The sequence below is a fragment of the Manis pentadactyla genome, chromosome 1 (genome assembly GCF_030020395.1).
Source record: "Manis pentadactyla isolate mManPen7 chromosome 1, mManPen7.hap1, whole genome shotgun sequence".
NCBI lineage: Eukaryota > Metazoa > Chordata > Mammalia > Pholidota > Manidae > Manis > Manis pentadactyla.
In genome coordinates, this window is record NC_080019.1 from 189,314,868 (window position 1) to 189,338,157 (window position 23,290).

Sequence of the window (23,290 nt, forward strand, 5' to 3'; positions counted from 1 at the left end):
AGAGAGGACTGATGTGTTTTAGAAAGATTATTTACCAGTACAGAGCAAAACAAGAAAGGATTTTCTGACTAATCCTCAGTGTAATCAGCCAGAACACCTTCTGCTTCGTTCCTCCCTCTCAAGTATTTCGGTGAAACAGGATATTCATGCGACAGGAAAGCCCTGATCAGAAGCCCTGATCTACTTAACACCAGCAAAAACTCCCTGGGGCACAGACTCCTGAACCTTTCAGTGTACAGCCTCGGAGAACATGCTCCCCATCAAAGACGCCCAGAGATGGTTACGTGACGCCACGCCCATACATACCTGGCAAAGGACAGCTTCTCCTCCACATGCTCCAAAAGGCACTTGCACGATCAGCCTGTCCTCGTCCTCATTCTCCAGGTGGCCCTGGAGCTTGCCCAGGCTGAGCTGCTCCCCAGGGCCCTCCTCATACACGCAGCCACTGCTCAGGATGCTGAGCTTCACCTGGCTCTGGTCAGCCTTAGAGAAAACCAAGTTCTGGACTGTCTCCTGCAGCGCACCTTTGCTTGTCACCTGGAAGCCAGCAAATGTGAAGGATGATGACAGGCCCAATACCTTCCCTCCCTGAGAAAGATAGGCCATGAACTTCTGGGACAGGTCTTCAGGAATAGACTCCCTGGTGGCAATGACCAACAGCAGACAGTTGTCTGGCCATGGGTCTCTAAGGGCACTTTCACCCCGCAGGTGGTAGAGAGTGTAGCTGTCAGTGTCCACGCAGTCAGCCAGAACCGACCGGACCTGCTGGAACCTGCCCTGGGCTTCCTGGGAGTCAGAGCCCACATAGAAGAGGATGTTGGGTGCCTTTCCCGTAATGTTGACTCTCCTCCCCTCTCTCTCAGTGCAGATGTCATCAGCAATGCCCTCCAAACTGCTGCTGTAATCATAGGGGAGATCTGGAATGTTCTCTGCAGATGCAAACTTGACAGATTCAATGGTGCTGTTCTCAAGCTCCAAACACTCATGGCAACTGGACAGATGGAGGTGACAGAGCTCGATGGAGCCCACTCCTCTGTCACTGTCCCCAGCAGGCCTGCTCTCAGAGGCAATGTCCTTCCCTGGCATGGGGTCTGCCCCAGGAAGCCCTGGGCCATCTTTGCCAGTGTGCTCCATAACAGCTGGCTCGGGCTGACTCTCTGCAGAAGACTCAGGGTTCAGCTGCAGAATCTGGGCTTGCTTGCCTGAGGTCTGAACCTTAAGTTCCTTCAGAGCAGAGTCTTGCAAGTGCACCGCTAAAACATGAACAAAAAAGACAATCATCCAACTCTTCTGGTTTGTCGTGCAGCTTAGTTCAAAACCTCATGGCACTCTCTGTGCTCCATGACTTCTGTCCCAGAGCAGCCTGCTGGCACAGCTCCCACTCGCATCCCCACCTGCTAGGAGAGTGCCCTGGACAATCCCAAGTGAAATCCTCAGTTTCCACAACACATTTCCCTTATGAACCAGAAAACGTCAGACCCCCTTACTGGCTGACAAAGAAAGTGAAATTCAGAGAGGTGATTTTTGCCTACTTGTTTACAGATTCAATTTATTGGCTGTCAACCCCCTATATGATCATGAAACTAAGAAACAAAAAAAGCACATATCTAGAGTCTATCCAAGCACACCCGAGAATAAAATTCCTCTCAAGACACTTCATAGGATCAATCAGGGAAAAGCGTCTTTCCAGTATTTTCTCAGGACTGGAATATAAGTATATAATCTGATTCAGAAAACATTTACTGACCACTTGTTATGCGTCTGACAGGATATTAGGCACAGGCACACGGCAAATGGGAAATTAAGTGATTTACACAAATTTTCATAGCTGGCAACACTTATTTGCTCAAGATACAAATGAAGACTTTCATGGACATAGAAAGCCTGCTTGTAAGCCTAATTAAGAATATTTTGCATGTTTCCTGAAAAAAGATGTGTCCCACAATATTGTGGTATATATATTTTAAGTAAAAAAACTGTTAGATTTAGAACTTCAGAGTAGTGCTAACTATGCTTTCCATTCAATCACACTATAGTCTAGATACTAGATATACAGGATTACATTGTGTGAAATAAGTATATGGATTTTAAATCTGCATGCCATCTCATGGACATTACAATTATGGGGAATCCTCATTCAAGAATTTAAAAAGCACTAACAATATACTAAGGGATAAGCCCCTAAGAAAAATCTGACACATGTATGAATTTTATACTATTACAGTTATATCCAACCTATGGATGGACTTAAACTGAAAATAAGCATTACCCTGAAGTCATACCAAATAAGAGTGCTCAACAGTCCTTAAGCCAATAACATATGGCATCATGCTATGATGAAAACATTCTTTAATGATACTTACAAACAATCTTTTGGGGTATCAGCCCATTAGCCATCCGGAGTCTATCTTCCATGAATGCCACCCCCAGCTTACTGAAGTTGTCCACACTTGCTTTAGCAATTAATTGATAAGGATCCCCAGGTCTGCAAGCTAATGGCAAACAGCAGTCTGACCACTTCACAATCTAAGAAATGGTGGGTGAGGGAGGAGGAAGAAAAACAAAAAGTAAGATTTTTCTTCTCTAAAATAACCAGATTCTTTATTTTTCCCTGCAGCTCCCCACCTCTAAGCTATAATCAAACATAATGAGTTACTGGATATCACATCTTATTAACATCAAAATTGTTCTGGCTCAAACATTCTCATTTCTGCCTCACCATAGGGCTTCAAAGCACTAAATAAAACCCTCTCATTTAAAAGTAATGAAAGTCTCAACTGTTTTTTAAGGAACTAGAAGGAGGAAGGGTCATTCCCCGGATACTAGAAAAACACCAACTTGCCCTTCAGGAGCAGGAAACAGGAGAAAACAACAATTCCACAGTAGCCAGTGATTTATAACGTAACCTGTAGACCAGCTTTTCTCTACGTGGAGCCCAAGAGCAATTGTAACAGAGCTCCCGTGAAGCACGGGAAATCTGCAGGTCCTCGTCGCTGCTCTCTACCAGGTATTTCAGACTCTCTGGCGTTGCAGCCCAGAAACAGAAGTTTAAACACCCTTCCTCAGTGATTCCTGAAACCTACCGGCTGTCAGGACGCTCCAGGGAGCTCCAGTTTGTCCCAGTTCACATTTTCACCACAAGGGGGCAGGGAAAATGAGCGCAGACAAAACTCAATCCTTCACAGCTTCCAGTTTTTACAAAAGAATCTGAAACTGGGACAAGGAGAAGGGAGAACCTGGCTCTGGGATCTAAGGACCTCGTGTGGGTCCCACTCAGCTACTCATGCTGTGTGTCCTTCGGCAAGCCTCAGAACCTCTCAAGCCTCAGCTTCCTCATTTGTGAAACAGGAATAACAATTATGTATATATCATCTCCCAGGTTTGTTGGGTTAATAAGGTTAAAGAATATATGCAATGCCCCCAGTAGAAAGCTTGGGACAAAAAAGTGCTCAATGAACAAAAGTTACTATTATTAGCTACTGCAAATCTGGCTTTAAAAGCAATAGTGAATAGAATGGTCATTTTTTAATGATGCATAAATAATTTCCCAAAGTAAATATTCTAGAAAAAACTTCTCCAAATTTCACAATTGGGGATATATAATTTTGAATTCTGTATTGGTAGACTAAGTATCTAGAACTCACTCTCACTGAAAACAATGAAAAAAATGTTGGATAACATAAATAAAACATCTTCTTAAAAGCACTAAAGAACTCCCAGGCCAGGTGCGGGCATAAATCTTGACACTACAGAGGTAAAGGAAATTCCCACAAGCCATTTCTGCGCTGAGGGCAATATGTTCATCCAGGAAACTTGGGTTCAAAGTTAAGGCCGAACTGGCATAAGGACAGACATATAAATCAATGGAATAGAACTGAGAAATAAACATATACATTCACAGACAATTGATTTTGGACATGGCTGCCAAGACAATTCATTGGAGAAAGAAGAATCTTTTCAAGAAATGGTGCTGGTTCAACAGATGTCCACATGCAAAAGAATGAAGATGGACCCCTACATTATACTATGTACACCAATCCTCAATATAAGATTTAAAACTACAGAACTATTAGAAGAAAACAGGTACAAATCATCATGACTTTGGACTGGGCAATGGTTTCTCAGAGAGGACACCAAAAGTACAAGCAATAAAAAAAAAAATAGAAAAATTGGACTTCATCAAAATGTTTTGTGCTTCAAATATCACTTTCAAGAATATGAAAAGACAATTCACAAAACGGGGAAAATATTTACAGATCATGTATCAGATAAGAGACTTGTATACACATTACATAAAGAACTGCTACAACTTCAACACAAAAGGACAAATACCCAATTTTAAAATGGGCAAAAGATTTGAACAGACATTTCTCCAAAGAAAATACACAAATGGCAATAAGCACTTGAAAAGATACCCAACATCAGTAGTCTTTAGGGAAACACAATCAAAACCACAATGAGATACATCACCTCTACTAGGATGGCTATAATCAAAAGGATGGACAATAACAAGTGTTATTGGCGATGTGGAGGAATCGGAATGCTAATACATTGCTGGTAGAAATGTAATATGGTGCACCCTCTTTGGAAATAGTTTGACATTCCCTCAAAAATGTAAACATAGAGTTACAAAATGATCCAGCAATTCCATTCCTAGGTATGTACCTAAATGAACAGGGAACATATGTCTACACAAAAAACTTGCACACAGATGTTCACAGCAGCATTATTCATAACAGCCAAAGAGGGAAACAACCCAAATGTCCATCAACAGATGAATGGATAAATAAAATGTGTATATCCATACAAGAAAATTTTATTCAACTATGAAAATACATTATGCTAAATGAAGGAAGCCCATAAGTACAGGTCACACACTACCTGATTCTATTCATATGAAATCTCCAAAACAGACAAATCTATAGAGTTAGGAAGTAAATGAGTAGTCGCCAGGCCAGGGACAAGAAGAGTGGAGAGTGACTGCTAATGGGTGTGTGGTTTCTTTGGGGACGGATGAAAACACTCTGGAACTAGATGGCGGTGATGACTGCACAACTCCTGGATTGTAACTGTACACTCTAAAAGGATAAAGTGTATGAATAGGTCTCAATTTTAAAAGAAAAAAGAAGAGTCGAGGCTGGTTGCTTGTTTCCACAATGTTCCATGACAGCCCAGATAAAAGAGCGCTTCCAGGGCCAACTTCTCAGACTTGACCCTGACTCCTCTGGCTAATAGCTGCATGACCTGAACAAGTCACTCAGTTTCTCTATGCTTGGGTTTCCTGTCTGCAGGGTGAAGATGTTAAGATGTTACAACCCAGGAAGGTTACAGGGAGGGCTCGATGGGGTAATGCATAAAACGCCTGGTCCACAACGGGGCGCCCTTATTATTCCAAAACATGAGTCCTTAGAAAAAGTATCATCAAGGACCCTATTCCCCCAAAGTGGGCAAAAATGGGTTTTGGGGGACATGAAAAATATCTAGATACCCCAATGGTTTGCGGTCCTCCAAGGCTAAACCCTACCGCACAAAATCTTATTCCTTCATGTTTCATTGCTCTCCTTAGGATTCAAATAGAATTAAGTTTTTCACCTTAGGGAGACAGTAATTTTAAAAGTTGAGAAACAGTGTCATAAAGGGAACAATAATAAATGCAAATCTTTATGGTCTTAAGATTGAAACCCATTAATTCGCCTAGAATAAAAGAGAAACCTCAGGATTTTCTTTTCGCGTTACCTGTAGCCTACCCTCTGCTTTACCCCCTGTTTCTCCCACCTCCTCACAGACAACACAGCCAGTTTCCCGGAGGACACACCTGACTAAAGTTTCAGTAAGACTGCATTTCATACACAACAGTTCAGATCCAGCATGAGAGTGGAAGCAGTGCAATTCAGACAAATATTTAGCTCACTTCCAGCTTTGAGAAGGGGAAAGATGTCACTCTGAAGGATGAGAAGATAAACTATCACCTTGGCAAGAGCTGACTTTTCAGATGAGGGTGAATGGCAAACACTAAAAGCATCTTTGTTCTCTCAGCACTGTCACTGGCAATCAAAGAATGAGGAGAAATGCTCAGCCAATGGAAACCCAGCCCAGAATTCACATGATTTAGCACCCTGCTGTAGCAAGCACTACTGTGGAGCTACACCTCAAAGTAAGCACTTAGTGTAAAAGGAGCCAATAATTACATTCTCACCTCTGGAAGAGGAAAGAAGCCTGAGAAAAACAAAGCAAGGGGAAAGGCAGGAAGCAGCCAGAGGACAGTATACACACCCCTCCCGGATCAAGTTTCTCAGCCTCAGACAGCTGTTTCCTCACCTAAGTGCATTTCCTTTTTCTAGGAACGTGGTTCCTGAGCCACAGACCATGCAAACCCGTCTGAGCAGCACAGCGTGCTCCGATCAAAGCAAAGCCTCCTGTCACTGATACTCGTCCCGGGGGTGTTTGCTGTCCGGTGGCTAAAAGCAAACAGGGAGCTTCCAGTTTGTGCTTCAGGATGGAAACAAAGGGGCAGAAAAGAAAGAGGAAGTCAAGCAAAAGGCTTACTCCCAAAGATCAAAGCCAAGGAAGCCTGGTCGGCCCAAACAAAGGGATTTCCTCTTCTAAGCAGCATGCAGAAATCCCTTCCATCCCCAAAGCTCCTGCCTTCAGGTTGCCGTGATTACAGCAGACAGTGATACATCGGCTCCACTGTCCATGGGAAGGCCCAGGACCAAAGGCACTGGATTAAATTTGCAGGGGTGGCTCATCAGTGAATGTCCTTCCCAAGGCTGCCTGCAGCATGTAGTCGGCTGAAGCTCTGCAGCCAACGGGGACAGAGATCTCAACAACCAGTTAGGTGATGGTTAACTTTACGTGCCAGCTCGGCGAGGCCACAGGACCCAGACAGGTGGCCAAACATTAGTCCAGATGTGACCATGAAGATATTCTTTAGATGTGATTAACACAAAGAAATCAGTAGACTTTGAGTAAAGCACAGGATCCTCCATAATGCAGGTGAGCCACATCCAATCAGTTGAGGACCTTATAAGAAAAAGACTGAGGTCCCCAGGGAAGAAGCGGTCCTAACAACTGTCTTCAGACTCTCAAGCTGCAAGATCTGCTCTTCCCTGGGTGTCCAGGCTGGCCTGGCCTACCCTGCAGATTTGGGACTTGCCGTAAACACACACACACACACACACACACACACTCACACACTCACTCACTCACTCACTCACTCACTCACTCACTCACACATCCTATTGGTTGTTTCTCTGGAGAACCCAGACTAAAACAAGTTATAATCAGTGATTCAGTCAGATCATTGATGTTGCTAATTTGTCTGGCTTTTGTTCCTCTCGTCCAAACCAATGTAAATTGCTTGTTCGGTTTTTCAATTTTCTAATAGTACACTGGATGGAGCACAAGACACACAGGTGTGAAGAATGTGAAACAATGAGAGTAAGGGCAATACTATTTTCAGGTATCCTTGCTGTCTTTCAGGTTTGGGAACAGAAGCTAGAGAAGTACTACAAAATTCCTTTCCACTATTATTTTTTAAATCGAAAAGATAATATTATGCACTACAGCACATTTGGAAGAAGGGTATGGGAAACCAAGTGACAGAGTGAGGGGTATCACAAGCCCACAGCAAGAGCTGAAATGATAAACTGGTCCCAGTGAGACAAAGCTGGACTGCAAACCCATGACTGGTGACCCTCAGAAAAGGGTTGTCTAGGGACTTGGACTTCCTGAGGAACTGGGAGTTCCTCACAAGGTAATAGCCACACCCTCATCACAACCCTTTTCATGTTACTGTGCGAATTTAGATGTCCCCCAGCACCGAGGCCCACTGTCCAAAGAGCACTGTATTCGCATCGCAATGACTGCGCCTGCTTTGTGTCCCCACCCTACTGATGTGGGTAACCTGACCAAGAGCAGATGTTTTAAGAGCTATCCCAAGTTCTGGCTGTCCTTTGCTGTATAACAAACCACCCAAAATTCAGTGGCTTGAACTAATGATTTATTTTTCTCACAAATCTCAATTTGTGAGCAGGGCTTGGCAGGGACAGCTTAACTCTGCTCCATGTAGCATGAACTGCAGTGGCCTAGCTGGGCCTGGATGATCCACTTCCAAGACGGTTGCCTCCCACAGCTGGCAGGCTGGAGCTGCTTGCAGCTGGGAACTCAGCCGGGACTGGCACCAGAGGACCTCAGTTCTTCTTCAGGTGGACCCACCACAGGGCACAGGGCAGCCCAAACTTCCTCACCTGGGAGCAGAAGAGGTGGGCTCCAAGAACCCAGGTGGAAGCCCCAAGGTTTCCTGGAAGTCCAGAATGGAAGTCCCAGCAAGTCACTCCTGCCACAGCCTATGGGACAAACAAATCAACCTACTGCACTGAGCTTCCACCAGCAATTTCTCTCTGTGTGAGAAAGGCCTGTCCTAAGATGGACATGCTCCTCTGGCCTGGGTCCCTGCATAAGAGAGGCACAGAGCAGAACCCAGGGCAGTCACAGCTTGAAACAGCAACAGCAGGCTTGCTGAGCCTACATGTAACAGGAACAAGATACAGATATCTGTGGCTAGAAGCCATTAAGATTCTAGGGTCACCTGTACCTAGCAAAGCAGACTAAAATGCTGTGCAAAACTGCTTTCCTTTCAGGGGCCCTCTGCCAGCCCTTCCTGCTGTCTTCCTTGTGGCCACAAGCAATCCACCAAAACCTCTCTACATCTCCTAAAGAGCTCACACATCTGTTTCTGTCCCACCTTCCTACTACAAAATCTCTCTGAGGCCACTCTCTGATCCCACAGGGAGCACAGCATGTTCAGCTTGCTTCCCTCTGGTCTATTCTGTAAGCTGCCTCAATTGTGATCTTTCTAAAGCACAAATCTGATCACTCTGCTTTAAAAAAAAAGGTTTAGCCTACTGTCTCTAAAGTCCAAACTCCTAACCAGTGCACATAAACCTTTTTCAATCTGCATATTATGTGTATTTGCCATACTGCTGAAGAATATTCAATTCTGCTTAATAGAAAACAAGAAAAACAAAGAACATGGATGAAACTCGTAAGATGTATTAACTGAAAACTTGTAAGTCATGCCAAGGAAAGACAAAATAAATGGAACATATGTGTGATGAACACAGCTAAAAGGACAGAACAAAAGAGAGTATTACTCCTAGGCAGAAAGTTATGGATAGACCATGTAAATCTTAAATATCATCAAAACACAATCATGCCACCTCCAGATTGACAGTTACGTCATCCCTAAATCAGCCACCCATTAGGGTCACATGTGTATTTTGCCTAGAAACCGAGATAAAAAGCACAGCTTCTGAGCTGACTGCTGGTAAGCCACAGCTCTTCCACGCATACATGTCCTGAGTCTCTTCGATAGAGCAAGTGTGTGTTTGCCACAGGCATACTCCATCCGAGAGTCCGCTTAATCTCATCTCTGGTCCTTGTGACTACCCTCTTGGCAGGGAAGGCTGACAGAGCAGAGAGAGGGAAGCCAGATGAACACTGCAGAGCTCAGGACTGGGTGTGCGCTCCCTCCATCCTACGGGTACCCGATCCTAAGTGTTAACCGACCCCAGATCTTTCCACTTGCTTCTTGCTGCATGTTTTGAATTGATTTAATAAGCTGCAATTTGAGCATCTTAACTCGATCTGGAGTCTCTTTACTTTGAACACCGGATGGCCCTCCTGGTGAAGTTCTTGGAACCTACCACTGCATCAAGGCAATTTCCCATGCAACACTTCAGCCCCATCCTTCCCCTCTGGCTTTATCTTGGGCCACTCCTGCAATACATGCTTGCGTAGACTCTCGCTGTCCTGAACCAGGTGCAGATCCCCAGGTGCAGATCCTCTGTGTGCTTCTGCACCTGCTGTAGTGCCTGGGAGGCCCTCCTGCTTCTTCACCTAATTCCTGTCTTCCTTTTAAAACTCAGATATTACCTCCCCTGGAAAGTCCTTCCTGACCTCACTGTCATCCAGATAAGTTGCTCACCACTCCCTATCCATGCTCCCCACAGCACTTATCAGAGTGAATTTTAATTGCTCATTTACTTTGCTGTCTTTTCTCCCACACTGTGAGCTCCTCAGGATGACAGGCACTGTCAGCTCTGAAAGCATCTTTCACCTCCGTATGACAGATGTCTCCAGCTCTAGCACACAACCTGGCATAGAATAAATGCTGGAGGATGAGTCCAAGGAATATAAGTGAATTTTCTCCAACAAAAGAATTGTGTGAGTTCTTCAGGCATCTGTTCTTACTAAACAGGACCGTTTATCTCAGTACAGAAGACATTGGAAATTGAGCTGAATCCTCCATGCTACTTGGGTATTTATTATAGCACACAGCAAGATAACTGAAACACAGCAGGTATTCAATAAATTTCTGTTAATGAGTAAGTGACTAAGTAAAAATATGAATATGTGAATGCTACCTTTTTTAAACTGAATTCCTGAGATTCATTTATTTGTTGCTGGGGTCTATAGAATGACCACAAATTAAAGTCAACTGAAACATCCAAAATTCACAAAGATACCATTTGAAATATCTCTTGAGAGTTCTATAGCCCTAAAAGTGTGAATGAAAATAAGATCTCATCAAGTTCAAAAGGACTCCTTAAATTTGTATTTTCTATTTAGTATCTTAGGATCCTGTCAAACTCAAATGACTTAACAGCTAGGTGAAAAATACATACACAGATTCCTAAGTGCTCCCCAGAATACAAAATCCCACCAAGCAATCAACCTGAATGGAAACTACAGGCTTAGTGGGAAGACAGCGAGCTGTGAGATCAACTTCTTTGTAAGCTTTAAAGCCCAACTTATAAAATGGAGTTCAGTGCAATAGCTATGATGGTCCAAGAATGGCTCTGGATGTCTCCAGCTCCAACTGCACGACCCTCCAAACTCTCTGATAATAAATAAAATTAAGTAACTGGATAGTAGCTGTCTTCCTTGATGGGTAGGGATCTTCTACCCCAGAAAATTAAGAAGAAACTGCCATTAAGCAAGATCTTATGTAAATCCTCCTTAGAACATAAGCTAAATGAGATGATAACTGAGGCAGAGATGCTAAGTATCTCCCACTATCTAGTCTTTCTTTCTCCCTGTGTAATACAACTCCAGTTTTTGCTGAACCCACACTGTCCAACTAATGACACAGCATTTCTCAGCCTCCCCTGTAGATGAAGTGACATATGAAACTTCTGGGTCACAGCTTTTAAAAGGAGGCTGGTTGTCCCCTCTTCCTTCTTTCCCCAGTCTGAGGCTGGAATGTGGAGAATAGCAAAGATAGTGGGAGGGGTGGCAGGAGCCTGCTTCTACCAAGAGAGAGCCATGAATGGCAGAAGGGAGATGATGGAACAAGACAGAAGGAAACTGGGTCCTTGGATGGCCTTACAGAACAGAACCACCTCCCCGAAAAAATTCTAGATTGAGCCACTGTAGTTCTGGGTCTCTGGAAGCAGCTACTGCCCTCTTTGGAGAGGGGGCCGCAGAATTAGTGGACAGGCCCCCATAGGGGGCCCACAGAGGTACATGCTATTTCCATAAAGAGCCGTAAGGTCTTGGGTATTTATTATATAATTCCAAATTCATGAGTGAATGAGGGGCCATGCACGAACCAATGATGAAGGTGCATTCTGATCAGGGATTATAGTCAATCCAAACCTGTGCACCTAAACGCCAAAGATGAAATGTTTTAAGATATTTGAATTTGTAAAAAAGGATAAATATCATCCAAAATGTCCCTTACAAGTGATCACAAATTTTTGCTCACCTTCTTAGAATGCTAAGATGGACTTAAAAGTCCAAAGAAGAACTATTAGGTTACCATGAAACAACTCTTCATAGGTTAAAAAAAAGAGCCAAGTATCAGCAAGTTCATGATTCAACCTAACTCACCTTTAATTTGTAATTTCAATAAATTATAAATCACTATTTCAAACAAAAAGGAAGTTTCTGAATAGTCTTTTCTGCACTCAAAAATTACCCTTGAGTTCACCAACTAACTTCATATCAACAGTTGGTGGTCTTTGTACCAAACACAGAAGAGCAGCTGCAAACCTGCCTGACTGAACTTCAGTTATCAAAAGTTTTGCTATTATGACTATGGAATCTCCATGTCCAGATCTCTTTTAAACCATTCAGTTATTCCTCTGGCTACTAGAAAGGGTATGAGATTAAAACCTCATCTACCACTTGCAGCTGGTGGCTTTAGAAATGTCATTTATCTCAGAAGTTCAGTTCTCTTATCTCTAACATGACAATAATACTGTCTTATGGAATTCTAAGCATTAGGGGTAATGTATGTAAAATGCCTAGCAGGGGCTTAAACAAATAGTATTATTCCCTGAGTATATTTAAAGCTAAATAAAACATTAGGAACCTGCAAGAGGAAATGCCGTGCCACAGACACAACTGCCCTCAGGTCACCTGCAAATCCATGCCCCCCTCTGAGTCCCCATTTCTGGCTCTCCCTTAAATATCTTTGCCTATCTCATGGCTCTTAATTTGGTCTACCTTGAATTCTAGTCAACTATTTCTAGTCTTATTCCTCTCTTCCTTTTCTCTCATCCCAATACAATGTCTTAAAGACACTGTTTGTGAATTGGAAATCCACTGAACATGGCTATCATCAGCATACTGGGTATCCATGTGGCAGTCAGGGAACACGAGGTGGGTAAGTGGGGGCCGAAAGGCAAGGACTCACTGCAGACACCCAGGGGAAGAAGCCTACATCCTGGGTTAGGGTCAGACCTCCAGGAGCTGGAGGGCATGACTGCATCTGGTGGGAAGGCATCCCCGAAAGCCCGAGCAGGGGCATGTCCCCACTGGATTTGTGTCTAGAAAGAGAACTCTGGACGTCAAGAGGAAAACCCACGGAAGGGACACAAAATAGGATGACATTTTCACAGTTCAGACAAAAAGATAATGAAGATGAGAATGAAATGAGGAAGAATGGAAATGAAGGAGTAAAGTTGGGGCCCCTGGGGAGTGGGGCCAACAGAACTTGTAACTGGCAGGAGTAGAGGAGGGGAAGAACAGGTTGGGGTGTTCATCTGAGGTTTTCTTTTTTCAGGCAGAGGAATATAAACAACTAGTTCTGGACACGTTATTGAGTTTGCAGTGTTTTCTGATAGTCTGGGTGAGATGTGCAGGGCTGCATGACGACACAGATCAGCCACTGAGGCTGCTTTTGGACCAAGAAGCTGTAGGGATGGACCACATGAGTAGGGGCACAGACTCGCAGAGCTGCCCAACAAAAACATGTGAGCCGCAAACACAGGCCACGTGGGTAGTTGTAAATTTTCCAGCACCCATACTAAGAAGGTGAAAGGAAAGACAGATGACAGCAACTTTACTAGTAAATTTTTATTTAACCCAAAGAATCCCAAGAGAAAGGGAGTCACAAAGGCCAGGAACGAGCACTGGTAAGAAAACAAATTCCGTTTCAATTAAGACAGAGTTTCCTTAGAGCACATAAGTGAAAAACTCATTACTCACAGTTTCTGAAGAGGAAGATGGTTTCTGTAAATTCGCCCCTTGAACCCAAATGCTCTCTGTCACAAATGCTATGTGTTCTGCTTCAAGTATAAAAGGAGAAACAAGAAATAGGGCCCATTTGTTCAAGTCATCAATGGACTGGATTGAGGGAAAGAAACATACAAAAAAGAGGATTCAATATCACTTCAAACTACAACTGCCACTTACATCAACATCCGGGACACATCCCCCCTGTAACTCTAGTGGGATAAGAATAAGGTTATCTGACACTCTCCTAGAGGCCACATCCACCTGGTATTTCTTGCTGAGCTGTGACTATTTAAACAACTGCAACATCCCCTCTATGACTCATGACCGTTTTAACTCTAGATACTTCTTATCAAGTAGCTCATGCTGAAACTGTGCTCATCTCTATTATTCTTCACAGCTTAGAGCATGTAGATTTCCAAATCTTGGAAGCACATTTAAAGATGAGGAGGCTCAGAAGTGCATGCCAGTCAGCAGAAGCCTGTTTACTAACAGAAGCCTGAAGAGCTGTTCTTCCGTTTCCTTTAGCCATTGTAGCAGCAAGACTGGCTCGCAGATTGGACATGTCCATTTATCTGTGCTCCCCTTCCTGAAATCTCTCTAAAGGGACAGTAAAATAATTTTAAAAGACTTTAACTCACTAAGAACAAGGCACATCCTGAGCAGAAAAGGCTGAGATCTAAGACTTCAGGTGAGGAGCCTTATCTTCACCCAAAAAAAGGGCATTTGGGTCAGGCTCCACAGTGTTGCTGATTAGTTCAAATCTGCCCTTGCTAGGAAGATCAAAAAGTGTTTTCATCAGGCCTACTAACCTGGCATATAGTAGATGCTTACTAAATAGTTGCTGAACTAATTAATGATGAAAATTTGTGGGAGTAAAATTCCCCTCCATGGGTAAACAACTATCAGTATAGTAGTTAAAAACAAAAATCAGACTGTCTCTTTTACTCAAACATAGAAAATGTGTTTATTAAACAAAAAGCTTCAATTTTCCAGTTTGTATAAACTATCAGTGGTTCCATTTATTTCTTGTGGGATTCTCAATTATATAAACACACACATTTCATACTTGTACATCTGATTTTAAATATATAAAATATGGAGAAAACAAAGGCGTAAGATTCAGTTTCTGTAAAGCTACTTCCACCCAGGTAGACTGACAATACGGTCTCCACTGAACCAAATCACTACCCCCAAGATATTTTAAATCATAAAATCACTTAAAACATCAGTAGCTAATCACAAATAGTCAAGCTTTCTAACTGGAGGCCTTAAACATCAGAGGATAAACTGAACAACCACTAAACACCATTCATTCATTGACATACCGAGCGACTATTACAGGTCAAGCTGCTAAGCTAAACAGACCCAGCTCTTTGCAAGAGAAAGATAAAACCTGGAACATGAAGGGTGATGTAAAGTCTATGTGGGCACAGCAGGCTGATCCCGTCTAGTCTAGAGAGCTAGGGAATGTCTCCATGAGACAGGTATCTGAGCAAAGCTCGAAGGTGAGGCAAAGTTACCCATCGTCAAAGGCGGGACCACAGCAAGTTACAGAATCCTGAAAGCCCAATGTGGGTTTGGCGGGGGTGCCCCTACACCGGGCTGGAAAAGTCCACAAGGGCTGAAAAGCAATGTTACATTGATCATAGTTAACAGAAGACCAATAAAGTCTTGGAGATATTCAAAAGTAAAATTGTCTTCCAAGAAAATTAAAGACATCTACATCTCAATACTTTGGAATGTTCAAAATTTTTACTCTAATCTAAACCTTAAGTTATTTTTTAAGTAAATGCATTCAGTTTTGACACCACTACAGTAAGAATATCCAGTCCTCAGTTTCTCTTCATTTTGTTATCTTTCTCAGTCAGGGTTCCTTGAAAAGTAAGCCCTCTTGCCCTCAGGTATCCCTGTATGTAATGAATGAAAGGCTCCCCTTGCCATCTAGGTGATACTAGTTTTGGACTCTCATAGAACTGAGAACATAGCTACTCATTTTCCGTCTTACAGTGTACTAACAAGGAAGGGTGGTTTTGATTTGCTAGCAGCATATTATAATCCTGTACCTAAGCATAACAAGAAAAGATCCAAACCTCAGATAAGATTCCCACATAGGTGCTGTGGTTTTAACACACACAGAAAATCTCATTTTAATGCTTAACGTGAACGAACTTTCCAGAAGGAAGAAGATAGGGCAAGAAACCAATTAATAGCAAAACGTTTTTACACGTTAATGAAAACAGTGATGTCAATGGAAATTTGCATAGAACGGCACTGTGAAGCACATTTCCTTCTGAATGGAAATCGCTGAAAAGAAAGAAGTATTGTTCCCTTTACAAAGGCAGCAGAGGTTTTGCTGAGATTAAACGGCCCGCCCAAGTCCCACAGTGGGTGACAACGCTAGATAACTGGTAGTCACCAGAATAAGTACTAAGCCAAAAGCAAAGAGTGTATGCAAACCGATATAAAAGAGATGTAAAGACAATTGGTGGGGTGCCCTGGTTGGTAAATGCCGCAACTGACAGAAGAAAAGGGAGCCAGGGCCGTTTTCTGTCACTCGGAGATATCTGACCGACAGCTGGGGATTTGCTGTCCTTTCACTGAATTCAGGTTCCTCCAAACTGCAGCCCACAGTGGGCAGGAGGATCTAGGAAAGAGACTGTCGGTGGACAGTGCTCTGGGCGTTCGGTGCCAGCGGCCATCGCACAGGCACAAAGGTTCACCCCTACTTTGGAACGCCTGGAGCCCTGCGTCCGTACACTCGCCCCGGCACGCCGCGGAGAGGCGACCAGGTGGCCCGATCAATGGTGCCCCTCTCGGGGCTTCCGAGGGCGTCGCGCGCAGCGGAGCCCGGAGACTGGCCTCCCGCGACCCCGCGACCTCCGCGCTCACCCAGCCAGAGGCGGCGCGGGGTCGACGCGCGCTTCCGGCGAGAGCGCCCCGAGGCCGCGCCCCCCGCCGGCCCGGCCCCGCCCCCGCCCGCCGGCGCCCCGCGCCCGCCCACCTGGCTCTCGCAGACGCAGAATACCCGGCCGCCGCGGCTCAGGCACACGCGGGCGCCCTGGGGCCGCGCGGCCGCGCCGCAGAAGGCGAAGGAGCAGCGCGAGGCGCGCAGTCGCTGCACCGTGGTGCGCACGAGCGCGGCCGGCCGGCGCCCCCAGCGCGCCCACAGGTACAGATAGCAGAGCGTGATGAGCATGGCCGGCCGGCCGGCGGCGTTCGCGGGCCCGGGACGCCAGTCCCACCGGCCCGCCCCGGCCGGAAGCGGCGGCGCCGCGGGGGAGTGGCTGCGCGGGGCTGGAGCGGGGAGAAGGAGGGAGGAGACGGCGGGGGGCAAGGCCGCGGGGCGGGAGGAGGAGGTGGCCGCGGGGACGCAGCCGTGAGATGGAGCGGGGGTCAGGCCGTGGTTGGGGGGTGATCAAATAGGTTGGGGACCTAGAGGGTGAGGCCCAGTGGCTGCCTGGCGTGTTTAGGCCAGAGTCTGTCCTCCCTTGACGGGGCGGAGGCAGATTGAAGGGGCTGTGTCTGTGTTTATAACATTAATTAACCGGCACCATAAGGGGAGGTGAAGAGAGGGGGAAGCCGCAGGGCCAGAGGTGTGGGGGGAGATGGAGTGCTAATTGCAGAAAGGATTTGAAGATGAATTACATAGATTCATACAGTGCAGTAATATATAGGTGTGTGTATATGCATATATATATTTTTCTGGCCTCTCTGAATTTTAAAATAAGGGCAGGAAACAAGTTGAAGACAGAGATCAGCACTAAAATACCTGCCTGGTGTCCTTGTACATGTGGGTCACTATTTCACCATGAGCATCCTAAGACCAGTAGAAAAGGGGAGACATGAATCATGACTCACAATATTCTTATACTTAAAGAGAAGCATAGTTATTTCTGAACCCCATTTTTTTTAAAGGCAGTGTGTAAAAATACGGTCCTCCACAACTCTTGAGGCATAGCACAGATTTTTCCCTGCATTGTTCCTTAGCCTGGTCTTTGCTGTAAGTGGATAGCATAATGCAGTAAAAGCAGTCAGGAACACCAACCACTCCTAAGTCTTACTTTATCCAAGCATAGATTTTTTAAGTACCCTGACCATTTGTTCATCTGCTTTAAAACAGCATTACAGAAAATTCTCCCCATTGCATATAGCAATGATGGGCTTAAAATGAGAGAATCAAAAAGAAACAAGTAAACTCAAAAACAAGATAAGCATCACAATGGACCAGAAATAAAAGACAGTTAAGTGATGAACAGGGCTGAAGTTATGTCCTGCACCTCAGTGGCAGTTGGGAAGTGGGTTCCTGCAGAGTAGCATGACTTAAAATTGTATCACTGGAGAAAGAAGTGAGTCCCCTCACGAGGGACTCAGCCCTTCCATGGTAACACAGGGCTACAAGTCAGGAATTAGAAAACGAGAAGTTTAACAAAGTGACAAACCCCAATGTTTTACTAAAGACATACACTTCAGATTGCCTTCTTGGAGTTTGCTTTATTCTGTCTCTAAGGTTCAGTCTCACTACCCCTGCTTGGTATGGAGAGGTCATCTCTTCTACCTGAGGGTCACAAGCATCTCCAGTTTTTCCAAGTCCCTGAAGAGCTTTGTTTTGCAACCTTATCTTCCCACAGACACCGAAACTCCATCTGTCCAGAATGGGGACTTCCCATGTTAGCTCTCAGATGCTTCAAAATAACAGGGTCTCAGAAGACATGATGGGAAAATGTGTGGGGCAGCCCTGTATACCAGTTCTGGATTATAAAGGATGGAGTCACAGTGGATGAGCATGAACCAAGAAGTTGGTGAGGTCCCTTCCAGACCTTGGATTGAGGAACACTGATACTAATCATGCCCAGGAAGGAACACAGAAAAGCAGCTAAAAGAGGGGGAATAAGAGGATTTAGCAGAGACCCAGCAGGTTTCCTTTGTATCCTACCGAAAGTGATGAAGAAGGCTCAGGAATGGAGCTTGGCTTCATCATCCCCAGATAACAAAGGAAAAGGGGAAGGATGGAAAAATCAGACGTCGGGGGTGGGGCGGGGGGAGGATCTCACTGTGTGTGTACCCAGTCCACACGCTACAGTCCTTGGCTGCTCAGCAGCGTAGGCCTCACCTGGCAGCTCACTAGGAACTCAGGATCCCGCCCTGACCCACTGAGTCAGCATCTGCACTTTGACAGACTTCCCGGGTAATTCACAAACATTAAACTTCAAGGATGACTGCTGAAATCCACCTCCTACACTCCCTGGGTTTGGGTTGCTCTAGACTCTTGCAATAAGAGAATAAGACCAAGACTAGGAATTTAAAAGCAAGACTTTGCCATTTATAAGAACATCATGCGTTCACACCAGCCAGTAATGAGCGCCACCTCAGTAACCCATCAAAATGACCAGCTCCTGTGGGAAAGGCCTTCCCAGACTCAAAATCTCTAGCCTCCCACCCTTAGGAGGCATGCCTGGAAATGATGGTTTGGGGACAAGGCTAAAATATTGACTAAAAGAATATCACTCTCCTAGAGGAACTGTCCTGCCCCCCATTAAATAGGTTATCGCTGCTCCCCAGTAAACCTATCATATTGACATTAGTTCTGTTTGAACTTGGAAAGCATTCCAAATTCTCATCAAATGGCCAGAGCTGAGAACGATAGTTTGTTTTTTAAATAAAGAATCCCAGTCTAGTAATAAGCATTAAGTAGATGCTGGAATTTAAACAGCTGTTAACTGAAACAGTTCACATTTAGTAATTAAAGTACATAGGCTCTGTTGTGTAAATGAAAGAATCTATTTTCCGCACCACAATGTTGGAATGCTAAAAATAAATGATACTCAGAGATCCCAGGGTCTCCACAATGATCATCTGTTTGAAAAGATGTCCTTTGAAAAAATGATTTAAATACAGTATTTAATTGAAATCATGAGGTTTTTGTTGATGAAGAGCTTTTCTTTGAATATTTGATTGTGCGATTAGCCAGAAATTATCAGTGTATTATCTCCATATGCAGTCAAACATTAAGTGAATTAAATATCTTAAACCAGTAGTCCTCTTTAATGCTGGTTTAAACTCAAAAAGAAAAATTCCATTTTAGACTGATAGAAACAAGATACCAGGGAAAGAATAAATTTGAGGCTTGGGCTGTGATTGGGGCCTCAACCTGGGGGAAAAAATTGTCATTTTAATTACTGCTGACTAGAATTCCCAGCCCCTATAAAGGCAGGGATCAAACAAACCACTACCACTCCCCTTAGTCAAAGATTATTTGGAATTCCAATTTTTTAAACCATTTACTTCTAATAGGTAAATTTTGTATTAAATGCCTTGTACATTTCCATAAGTTAAGCCTTCTAATTATGTCAGGAAGCTAAGTTTATTATTTTACTTGCATTTTATTTTGATAAACCGGCTATTTTAATAACAGCTGATCCTTGAACAACATAGGTTTGAACTGCACAAGTCCACTTGTATACAGAATATTTTTAAGTAAGTATATTGGAAAGTATTTTGGAAATTGGTTACAATTTTTAAAAATTCACAGTTGAACTGCATAGCCTAGAAATACTGAAAAATTAAGGAAACGTATATATATCATGATTGCATAAAATATATGAAGATACTATCTTATCTACATATATTTTATCATTTACTACCTATGTTATCACTTACTACCATAAAATCAAGAGTAGGCTATTAGTAGTTGAGTTTGAGATAGCCAAAAATTATATGCAAACTTTTTATTTCACTGGGGTCAGTGCCGTGACCCCCTCATTGTTTAAGGGTCAATTGTATTATTATTGTTTTTGGTTATTTTATATTTACCAAAAGGACTCAAGTTATACACCAAAGTTATCTGTATTAAAAATATGGATAATGGCAAAGGCAAGATGTGGATTTTGATCCAAGAATTAAAAGATGCTTTCACATAAAACCTTAAGAGCCTACATTTAATGCAGCATTATTTCTTAATTATATGGAATGGCAAAATAATAGCTAGCTCCCTGATTTCCCAGCAGTAATAATAAACATATTAACTGGTAGTAGATCAAGATAATTTTAAGTAGAACCATTTTAATCATTTATTCACTAAATAACTTATGGCAAGTGAATTCTTTGACTAAGGGTGTAACTATTTAACGTGAAATTGGTAAGAGAATGTTACATATATTATAAAAGCTCTTTTAAGATAGGATTGAGTATAGTTGAAATATATTTATCAACTGTGTAAATGTGTAGATTCTAATATTAGAAATTAAATAATAGGCAGAACCAGTTAGTTTGGCTAGAAATGACACACGTATGTACTTATAGATGTTATTTAAGGGACCGCTTGTGGAAAAGGCAGTGATGAAATGAAACATGCGGAATGTTGTAGGCTGAACTGTCTGATTTCAAAGTGAAGTGGCAGGATGGATCTTCCCCCAGTAATTCAGTGTTTGAAGGGGGCTGGGAGCTGCTGGCTAAATTCTACCACCTTCTAAGAACTTAAAACTATTAGCTATTAGAATGCCAGTATCTTCAAATTGAAAGCAAAATGAAAACAATGGAACCAGACTCTCCATCAGATGAATATTCACAGAGCCACACCGAATGAGAGATTGTGAATTACTACACATCGTTACTGAGGTACTAACAATGAAGGGAACTAGACAGAAAATCTTCATCTCTATAAAGTGACTTTAATGCTCATAATAATATATTGCTTTTAAAACAATCATATTGTCAAGTCAAGCAAAAAGCAACCTTATTAAAATAAAGAGGAGATAAAATTAGAGGATCTAAAGAATTTTAAATTAGAACACCATAAACTATTGAAAATAATTTATATGAACTCATATCTTTAAGAGAGTAAGAAATACCTTCTCTAGCTTTGTTCACTGAGATGGCCTCAGAGTAACTTTACCCCCAAATGCATCCTAGTGCTGAGATCCAGTATGCATGCATATTTTCTCCTTGGAGAAATGGCTGACTGAGGTCATAGGGAGGTACCTGACGCAGCAGCACTCCTTGTACCTGCATCAAAAGGATACAGGAGCCACCCCAAAAGGGCTCCCTCCACCTAGCCAAATTAGCACAATTTGAGTATCAAATTGAAATGCATCAAATTTATGAAGAGCCATGAGTCCATGAAAATTGAAGCGTTCTAAAAGAATGTAGAATAGGTCACTGCTGAGTCTTGTTATTTGGCTACCTTTGTATTACTAATTCATTCATCATATTGATGAAGACAGTAAGTGGTACATTCTTCCCATAGAAAACTGTTTCTGACCCAGTGGAACATCCTCAGTACAAAGGCCCACAGCTGTGATGCAAAATGGAGAGCCACACGAGAGAACCAGAATTCAGACAGAGTTCGTCTTACCACTTTTGAAAAGTTGGATTGTCCTAAAAAATATGACAGTACAAGATTTATCTTGAAAATTGATCCGCCTGTATGGGAGCTGCAGGCTTCTCTGAGCAGACAGAAAGAAGTGATACTTTTCACTTGCCATGAAGAGAGGGGCTGCGTGATCACATTCCTTGAGATTATACAATTATTGATGGATTTAGTGCCTCATTAAGGACTCAGGATAAAAAACACAAAGATCTTGGGTGTTAAATGATCTTAGTAACTAGGACAGTGTTTTCTTAAAGAGCATCCATCTCCTAATCCAGTAAAATTTCGAGTAAAATATAGAAAGGCTAAGAAGAAGCAATCCACATTTATATTTCTGGATTAATAAGAAATCTATGTGTATTTGGTATTCATATATCTGAAATGCGTTAGAGAATATGGCTGTTTTAAGGACAACCTTAAAACTCCGGTTTGAAACAAGTTCTTATATTTAAGTTGAAATCTTGCAAAGTTTATGAACAGTATTGAAACATCTAAGAAAATGTCAGGTTTGCCATACTGATAAGTTTAATTTGCTAGATTTATATGTGCATTGTTTTGATGGGCCATTGAAGTACATAAAAAGGAAATGTAATTTAGAAGGGCTTGCAGTTTGGGCCAAATGCTGAACACCCACTGCAGGCGGGCCCCTCACACCTCTCACCCATGCTTGTCTCCTACTTCCAATGAAGAAGAGCGGTTTTAATCTCTGTCAAAGCTTATCTATAAATATACAGATGTAAATGTGTGGCTGGTATGTCCACAGAGGAGGAGGAAGAAACGAGTCCCTCTATATAAGCTGTACCATGTATCAGTAGGTGGAGAAAGGAAGATGCTCCACACAAACTAATAGATGCTGGGCCTACCTGACCCCTTTCAGAGAGCCTTCTGAAGTCTCCAGTCCACAAGGTCTTCCCTTCCTCCCCTCCTGGGCATCCTGGGGTCTCCTCTCCCTTACCTTGTCACAGGGCCCCTCCCTGCTGGACACGAGGCACCTCCTGGAATGAGGGGGAGGCTGCAAAGAACACCTGTGGGCTGATGCGTTAAAGGTCTGGTGTGTGCCAGGCACTCCTTCCTCCCTCCTACCGAGTAGTTATTGCTTTTAAATCAGATGTGTAGCTTAGTTTCCACAGTGACCCAAAATAACAAACATAATAGATAAAAGTTGACACCTAGGTTCAGCAGAGTGGAACTAGAGACACTCAAGAAGAGTTGCTCTCCAGAGCTCCCTGAGAGAGCAGGTTACTTCCAAAGTCGGAGCACTTGGGTAGGAGACAGTGGAATACTAGTTTCAAAATACTGAGAGAAAATAACTCAGCCTAGAACTATGTACCTGCCCAAACTATCCTTCAAATAAAGGTCCAAAAAAAGATGTTTTCAGAAATATAATGATTTCACAGA

At 43.2% G+C, this 23,290-nt stretch overlaps 1 protein-coding gene across 6 annotated transcripts in view; it reads right to left on the minus strand.

Moving 5' to 3' along the window:
• Nucleotides 1-23,290, minus strand: part of HLCS (holocarboxylase synthetase) — a 203,761-nt gene that overhangs the window by 174,100 nt on the left and 6,371 nt on the right. For 3 of the 6 annotated variants that reach the window (XR_008998469.1, XR_008998468.1, XM_036899208.2), the window contains exons 1-4: nt 16,529-16,778; nt 13,498-13,635; nt 2,364-2,526; nt 307-1,253 (exon numbers count right to left, since the gene is read on the minus strand). Coding sequence is in view for 4 of the 6 variants with exons in the window: in XM_036899208.2 (XP_036755103.2) it covers nt 307-1,253; nt 2,364-2,526; nt 13,498-13,635; nt 16,529-16,723 (1,443 nt within the window). In the remaining 2 variants the exon portion in view is untranslated. Of the gene's footprint in view, nt 1-306; nt 1,254-2,363; nt 2,527-13,497; nt 13,636-16,528; nt 16,779-23,290 lie in introns of those variants that run through there. The other 3 variants (XM_057504448.1, XM_036899210.2, XM_036899211.2) reach the window with 3 other exon arrangements.